Source organism: Papilio polytes, unplaced genomic scaffold (assembly GCF_000836215.1).
Source record: "Papilio polytes unplaced genomic scaffold, Ppol_1.0 DF824191.1, whole genome shotgun sequence".
In the NCBI taxonomy this organism is placed as follows: Eukaryota; Metazoa; Arthropoda; class Insecta; order Lepidoptera; family Papilionidae; genus Papilio; species Papilio polytes.
In genome coordinates this window covers 3,728,519-3,736,735 of record NW_013525013.1, presented here as the reverse complement: position 1 = coordinate 3,736,735, position 8,217 = coordinate 3,728,519, and the positions used below count along the sequence as shown (strand labels likewise).

At 34.0% G+C, this 8,217-nt stretch overlaps 2 protein-coding genes across 3 annotated transcripts in view; one reads left to right on the top strand and one right to left on the bottom strand.

The window, feature by feature from the left end:
- Positions 1 to 756, top strand: part of LOC106110734 (FAS-associated factor 2) — a 5,398-nt gene extending 4,642 nt beyond the window's left edge. Inside the window, exon 7 of the mRNA XM_013292631.1 lies at positions 598 to 756. Coding sequence (XP_013148085.1) covers positions 598 to 756 — 159 coding nt within the window. The remainder of the gene's footprint in view (positions 1 to 597) is intronic.
- Positions 757 to 3,283: 2,527 nt separating this feature from the next.
- On the bottom strand, positions 3,284 to 8,217 carry LOC106110761 (cytochrome b5 reductase 4-like). 2 transcript variants are annotated; one of them, XM_013292661.1, is made up of 9 exons: positions 8,089 to 8,217; positions 6,740 to 6,889; positions 6,600 to 6,668; positions 5,852 to 6,459; positions 5,562 to 5,778; positions 4,678 to 4,865; positions 3,873 to 3,973; positions 3,709 to 3,798; positions 3,284 to 3,569 (listed from the first exon to the last, which is right to left on the bottom strand). In XM_013292661.1, exons 2-9 carry the CDS (start codon positions 6,777 to 6,779, stop codon positions 3,341 to 3,343), a joined length of 1,542 nt encoding a protein of 513 aa, XP_013148115.1. In that variant the 5' UTR covers positions 6,780 to 6,889; positions 8,089 to 8,217; the 3' UTR covers positions 3,284 to 3,340. The 2 variants fall into 2 exon arrangements, with proteins under 2 accessions (XP_013148115.1, XP_013148114.1); XM_013292660.1 differs by lacking the exon at positions 8,089 to 8,217 and adding an exon at positions 7,856 to 8,037.

Genomic DNA, 8,217 nt, shown 5'->3' with positions numbered 1-8,217 from the left:
CACACACACACACACACACACACACACACACACACTGGTTTAGCTGCTACAGCAACCGCAGAAACAGTTTGCTGTACCAAACTTGGCAATTTTTATATAACACTAACCGTTGCCCGCGATTTCGTCCACGCAATATTAAGATAAAAAAGTAGCGTATTATATGGCCGTCTATGTCAGCTATCCTGCAGGGAAAGTACGGTCGAAATCGGCCCAGGCGTTTCCGAGGTTACCAGACAGACAGACAAAAAAAATGAGATTTTCGTTAACAGCAACGCAAATACATCATTTTTCCGAAATTTGGATTTTTTCTGATGATATCACAAACATACACTTCTATTTTTACTATATGTATAGATAGATAGATAAGTTAGTAAACGAGCAAGCGGCATTAATCCATCAAAAAGGTGTGACAGCTTTCCATAAGCATCCGCAATTGCAAATGTATTACCTATCTTAGTCAACGAAGGTCGTAATTTTAAAATCTTCATATAAATAATAACGTAAAAAAGTACCCGTGTGAATGGGCGCTTAGTATGTTACATAATAAAAATTTGGTACTCACTCTTGGATAATTATATTAAAAATTGTTTTTTTCAGGATTTATACGATTTCGTGTTCAGTCACCCGCAGGCGCCTGAGGAGTTTGAAATAACGACCAACTTCCCGAAGCGCGTGGTGGCGCGCGGCCGCGCCAGTCTGCAGGATGTCGGCCTCAACGATAGAGATGTCCTATTCGTTAATGACACAAACGCATAAATACTTAACTTATACTTAAGTCATTCGACGAATAAACTTACATTTACCCTTAGAAAAAGTGACTTTCAATTATCGCTATCGCTTATGCAACAAAATATGCCAAAACGTAATTAGTTCCCAAGCGGCATAATATTATGGAATAATTTTATTGTTTAAAATTTTCATTTGTTAATACCGTTGCTATGACAACCTTGAAGCAAACATACTGCTATTGGCCTGTTTTTGTCTCTCTCGTATGACATTTTTTCCAAGTCACTCACCTCTTAAGTTCGATACCGTGAATATATAGCCTATAACCTAAAGCGAGTTTAGGGCTTTTTATTATAAAATAACTATTCAAAAATATGTTGTAATTGCTGACATCTTACATAACAAAGGGTGTTCCATACATTTAATTTTTTTTATTAGCGATATTGATAATTGAATTTTACTTTGTCTAAGGGGGGGGGGGGATCCTTAAAATATTTAACTTTCCATCAGAATGGAAATATGAGGTTTTTGTGTTAGAATTAAACGAGAATTTCATACTTATCGAAATCATCAACTGATTTTTTTAATATATCTGTATATTTTGGTGAAAATCAGTTAATGATAAATTCATAATAAATTAAATGACACGTGCATTATTTTAAAAAGTGATTATTAAAATCATTTCCTTGAAAATACATCGATTATAAGAAGCAATATTAATTGTTTATTAATGGCACAGGCGGAAATTAAAAAGCACACAGAAAACAAGATTTAAACACTAAGGCAGTCCCTTAGTGAGATAAATCTCTACTTAGATAGTACTGACACGTTTGATAGCGTGAATGAAGTCGCGTGCATACATATGTGAGAAAACTTTGTTTTTTATATAAATTTAAAATGTGACTATAGCTTTTAAGGAATTTAAAATTATGGTAGGGTTTAAATTTCATTATTCGTTATTTTTGTCTCTGCTCATCCTAATACGGACCTAATAAGTAAAAAAACGTGGTAATTATGTTGTACTTAAATACACGGTTATTTTGTGATTACCATACTAAGATATGAAAAATATTCAAATTAATTCAGAATAAAAACTATAAAAGAAAACTCATTGTTCGATTTCAATAATAAAATACTAATTTCATAATAGTTATGTTAAAAAAAAATCGTAATTACATTCAAGCACTCACTTTACACTGCTTATGTTTTCAGTAATAAAATTTCTCGTAGTATTTTGTTTTAAAAAGCATTGTGTCCACGTTTTTAAATTATTTTTTAAAATCATAATGTCAATGTTGACTAAAAAACAATACAATGATTATTACTAATATTATAAATGTGAAAGTTTAGATGGATGGATGTAGTCTAAACGACTGAACGGATTTTGATATTTGGTATAGATATAGAGGATAGTCTGAAAGAACACATTCACACATTTTTTTAAATTCCACATAGAGGGAGTCGCGGGCGAAAGCTAATTTTGGTAAATAAATAAAAACCGTGTATAAATTGACCAAATAAGGTGGAGGGAACTATTCGTAATGAAGTTGATGCGGTAGTTTCAGCCAATCAGGTGGCCGTATTATCGACGGTGGCGCCCTCATTTTATATAAGTTGTTAATTTATGACACTATTTAATACTGCCTTGGGTAATTTATATAGCGTTTAAAAACGCTAAATACTGTAAATAAGTACAGTACGTATATATGTTCCGATATAAAAGTGAATGTTAGTGAGCTATCGTTTTATTTCGTTATATTTTATTTGTGATATATCTTCTCGCTGTCGAGCTGTGTTTTAAGTGATTTCAATATCTTTGTTATGCAGAACTTAAGTTATAGGTATTGGATAAGTTAGGGTTGCTTAGAGTGAAGATTATTCGAAGTGACAAAAGATTAATAAAGGTAAAGATCAATATTTTATTTTGGTATAAATTCTATGCAAGTTGAGGCTTATTACGAGTAAGTTAAAATTTATTTACTTCATTGGAAGAAGAAGGAATATATTAATATTTGAGAATAATTTATACGAGAATATATTATTTGTCATTCCCGAACTTAGCACTTTTGAAATAATAATAATTATCTAGTTGTGGGGAAAATCATCGAGAAGTATCCATAATAAATATTGTTACAAAATTAATTTTGTAAAGAACTCTAGGATCATTTTGTAGCACTTTAAATAAAATTCACTCTTAGCAAGATGTTACATAAAACGCGACCACAAATTGAGTGTGAACTGCAAATTGCAGTGACATCATTGGACTCAAGTCATGTTATTGTGGTCGTGTTGCCTTTTATGTTTGCTTTCGCATAAGTTGATTAGTTTACGAAGCTTTTTCCTTATAATTATTTTTAATGTACGCGTAGTGACCACCAAAGGTGCTGTTTGGACGTTGACTGTACAAGCATTTACGTCGGATGGGAATGTTTTGAATAAAAGATTTTGTTGTATTATAATTATGTTCCTTTATACCTTCTTTTATTTTATCCCCTAATATACAACGATCGAATGATAATAAAAATACGAAATAAATACAATAATTTTATTACTCAAAAGCACATTATAGAAATTTTAAATAAAAAATGCATACTGTATCAGTATTTAGTAACATTTAACCTATAAAAACATGTATGAAGCTCTCTTCCACTCCTAGATTTTTTAGAATACTGAGAGAAATGAAGGTAAACTCTTTTGGTCCACAGATACAAGCAAAACTCGTGTCATCATCGTAGTCTATGGTATGCTCTCCAAATATTTCTGGCAGAATTTTCGCGCTAATACGTCCTTTACGACCTTTCCACGTGTCACCGGCATTTGAAAGTATGTGGATTACGTTGAATCTAAGATAACAAAGTGAGAGTAATTAAAAAAAAATAATCATTTCATAGTGTGGGTTTCCACTGGCGAAACATCTATAGTAACGTCGTAATTAGTGGAATTACCAGTGAAAAGTCAGGGTAAGTGCAGATTTTATTTTACCTTTTATCTTCATTTGCCAACAGTGTCATTTTGTCATGAAACATGATATCTTTTTCTGTCTTATTAAAGTATAATAGATGAACGTTATCACTGAAAATAAAGATATTTTTATTATAAAAACAAGTAAGGGTGTATTGTTTAAAAAAAATAATGACGCTATATACCATTTGGGGTTAGATCTCGTCAGCATAAATGTAATAAGGCCAAGCATTGGCGTAATTCCTGTCCCAGCTGCTAATAGATATATTGTTTTCGTAGATTTCAACTGCAAAAATAGTTTAAATAAAACAATAGTTTAACAGTGACTCTTCAACACATTTGCACTAAGAGCGCGTCACACTTTTGACTAAACTCACTTCAATTCCTATAAACTTATATGAAGGCGCGTTAACTGTTCAATTATAAGTTGTGCAACTAAACAGTCGGTAAACTGAGCGTCGGTGGCTCAGTGGTTTGAACACTTGACTTGTAATCTACAGGTCTTGGGTTCGAATCCCGCCGTGTACCAATGTGATTTTCGATTTTTCGAATTTTCATATGTACATAATTTACCCGACGTTCTTACGGTGAAGGAAAACATCGTGATGCAACCTGCACATATCGGCGAAGAAATTCAAAAATATGTGTGAAGTCAACCAACCCGCACTTGGCCAGAGTGGTTGACTATGGCCTAGTCACCCATTATTAGGGTAGGCTCCGAGCCCCTCGGTGGGGACGTATAGTGAGGTGGTGATGATGAACTAAACAGTTGAAACTGCTGAGAAACAATCGACAATCGCACAACGGTAGTGCCATAGTTTAGTAAAAGGTGTGCGCGCGCTCTAATGCTTCGATTAGAACTGTGATATCTGTGATGATATACCCTTAAAAACAAGTCAACATTATTTTCTTATAGTCACCAAATGTCAGTTGATTGAAAATGAATATTTCTCACTTACATCATTAAATACTAAAAAAGAGTATACTTACTCTATGTAGTTGAAATGTGCCATACGGTCCTGCAGCTTTGAGTATTTCCCCGGGATTCAGTGAGGTGAGCATCGGAGAAAGGATGCCATTGTCATACCGTTTTACTGCAAGACGTAAATCTCCAGTGTTTGCGGTTTCTTCATCCCAGTACTCGTTTACTGGAGTATAAGATCTTACGTATTCGGAGCCTGGATAAAATTAAAAAAAAAACGATTTGTTAAAAGTATTTTTAATATTAATAAGATTAGTATTATAATTAATCAGAGTAAGATTTTATAGAGGAAATCCCCTTAGTTATAGTATAAACGTACTATATTAGAATTTATATCATTAACCATTACAATACTAAAAATGTGAGAGTTAAGATGGGTGGATGTTTGTTAGAGTATGTAGCCCAACCGGCTGAACGGATTTCGATGAAATTTGGCATAGATGTAGAGGATAGTCTGGAAGAACCCATAGGCTATTCACTTTTTTTCAATTCCATGCAGACGGAGTCACAGGCGACAGCTACTTTATATTAGTTAACCAAATGACTGGGAATGAACACCTATTATTTGTATGTAGAATAACGAAATAATAGAAGGTAGTCGTAAGATTAATCACATAGTTGATCCGTCACTGTCTGCGTGTTCATGTTCTCATTCCCTAAGGAATGTACGCAGCCTTCTGAAGTAAACTATCATCGATCATATAACTCCAATGAGTGTGTATTTGTATTAAATTACTTTCAATATCCAACTCTTATTAAGGATAGGTTATTTACTGACCATGTCCTAATAGTGACTGGAATTTGGTGGTTACTACTTCCGTCCGCTTGGAAATAATGACATTCATTCATTCATTCATCCATCCAATATTAATAAGTTTGTTTAATTACTTACCAGCTATAGTCTGGTGAACTCTTATGTGATGTCCGAGAGGTAAAGCAATACATCCAGTGCGTGGAGCCATCGTCAACATCCAACTATCGTGAGTTAACATATTATTACGAACTACTTTGTAGTCGAGTATTTTATGTGATGTCATTTTAGTCGGCGAGCCTATGATTATTTCGCCGCAACTCTTCCATGTTTTAATCTCTATTTTCTGTGCTTTTATCTAAAGACATGAGAAAGAAATTTAATTTAAACTATTGTAAAAGTAATGCCACAATATTTTAAGCGACATGTACCTCTATTTTTCCGCTATGATAACACACTTTGGTTTGCAACTGCTCTTGTACATTTTCTTCTAATAATACCTTAATGGTCCGCAACCAACCGTTTATCGTAACTTCGATGAGCAAATTACGTTCCGTAACACGCGAATATGCGCCCGGATTGCTCAAAGGACCTGTATACACTGTGATAGTTAATTGATTAATAGTTTGCTCCCAATCGTAGAACAGAGCTGGCGGTACATCTTCTGGAGGCATTTCTTTTTTAAACACTTTTAAACTTCCAAGATATCCGGGTAAAGATAATTCTTCAAGTTCTACACTTGTGTTGAGCGCATCTAGAAAATCATCTTCTGGGATAAGCGGTTGTTTCTTTCTTGGAGGAGTTGTGTAATTTGTTAATTGGTTTCTAATGACGATTCTCTCTCGAGTTACTGACGAAGGTAAGAGAAGGTCGGATTCAGGAAAAGAATCGTTCGCGTCGAAAAATATGTCTTGAGTTTCGACGCGGAGTGTACCGACCAAACATTTGACGAGGAGAGAGTCGTAATTGATCCATGGATGAATTTTGTCAAATAATTCCGTCGCATCTCTGCCAGCTCCGCGCATTAGTTCCTCTGCTCCTGTGAAAAAAAAATAAGAAGTACTTTGTGTACTGTATAAGACGTACTTGGCAAGGTATATCCTATTTCGACTACTCTCCTTGGTAATAATGTAAGACTTAAAATATTATTGTTTTAATTCTTGTAATTTAGTAACTTACCTCCTGGATGAAAAGGAAGGTACTGCGTTATATTATAAACGCGTCCTCGAATTGCCAGCCATGCGTCATCTGAAAAAGGTTTTTTATTTCTTTTTATTTCATCTTTTAATTCTTAATTTAAAAACATAAATAGCGCTTACTTTTAGTATTGTGTTGCTTGAGTTCTGAAGGGTGTATCATCCGCACGCGGCCGCCGACCCCGGTCAGATCAACCCCCGAGTTGCCCAAACGTATCCAATCAATGAGACCGTTCCCTGATTTTAAATAGTTTTTATTATTTTTCGCCTCGTCTGAAAACAAATTCATGTTACGTAAGAAATATGTTCGAAATAAAAAAGGAATATATCGCGTAATTCGTTTCGATTTATTTTAAAGCAATTATTCCTCTTTGCTGTTGTTTTTTTAACGTGGTAAAAAGTTACATTTTTATTGATATCAAAAACGCTACTGCCTCATACAAACTTTGAATCATTATTTCAGTACGTATAATATGCAATTTTATAGGATATAAACTACAATTGGTTATTGATTAGTGAATGTTTGTGTCGTAACTCGACCGCGACGTTAATAAGTAATAAGCAATCAACAACATCCATATTGCAGAAGCAATCAGGCAATCAGGTTCGTTCCCGTTGCGGTTAGCACACCTGTACGTCGCGCTGATTCTACAGGATTTCCATCCCTCAGTACAACTGTATTATGTAATAACTTATGTTTAAAACTCTCATAACATGTTCTCTCATAACATCTTGTTTCTTAGATTTCTTAATTAATCCATTATAGTTATTTCTGCTGTGAAAAGGTGAAAAGACAGTTAAGTACCAAACTGTCTATGAAATGACTAGTAAGATTATAAACGAACGATATGTATAGTTTAACGGTGGGAAAAAGTTACATAGCATGAAAGAACTTAAAACTTTTTAAAATTCTGGAGCAGCTCTGTTGATACAAGGTAAAATTGAAGTCGGTTTTATTCGTTCGTATTTTTACAGTTACCCTTTTCGAACAAATGAAAAAACTCAATTATGCTATTCAAATGCTCGGTTTTATATAAAATTGCGCTCAGTTCTCGAGTTTTTATAGAAGTTTTATACTATTTCACCCGTTACTTGGAAAAATAATGCAAAAGCTAGTTTCGTATTTGGTTATTTCTACGACAATTTTGTATTTTCAGAAATTATTTAATATAACTAAGCGTATAAAACTAAATCAAGTCTACAGAAGTAATTATCATTATGTAATTAATGAAAACTTACTCGATACGGTAGACGAAGTGTCCCCGGAATCAGGACAACGATTGCAAATGAAACAACACAATAATTTTCTGATACTCATATTTATCGATAGGGCTTTTGCCCACTAGTAATTCTCGTATACGAAATTTCTACAATATTTACGAGAAGGAAAAACTAAAATATTAATACGTTTGGACACTTTATTACTGTGAAGTGTACTGAGCAAGCAAATAGAACATACGTTCAATACTCACATTAGTATGCCGCCCGTCGCTCCTTCATCCTGAATATGGGGCTGAGGTTTTGGAACAAAGACAAAACGCGTCACTGCATCGTTATTGAGCTACTTTGGAGCCAGGAGTGGGACACTTGAGTGCACGTAG

What these genes read in the sequence shown, in the direction of transcription:
- LOC106110761 (XM_013292660.1), bottom strand. Translation starts at nt 7,934, where the DNA reads ATGAGTATCAGAAAATTATTGTGTTGTTTCATTTGCAATCGTTGTCCT. An exon ending in CACTTCGTCTACCGTATCGA is followed by an intron (nt 6,890 to 7,855) that starts GTAAGTTTTCAT and finishes ATTTGTTTTCAG; the next exon opens with ACGAGGCGAAAAATAATAAA. An exon ending in CCTTCCTTTTCATCCAGGAG is followed by an intron (nt 6,460 to 6,599) that starts GTAAGTTACTAA and finishes TTTTTTTCACAG; the next exon opens with GAGCAGAGGAACTAATGCGC.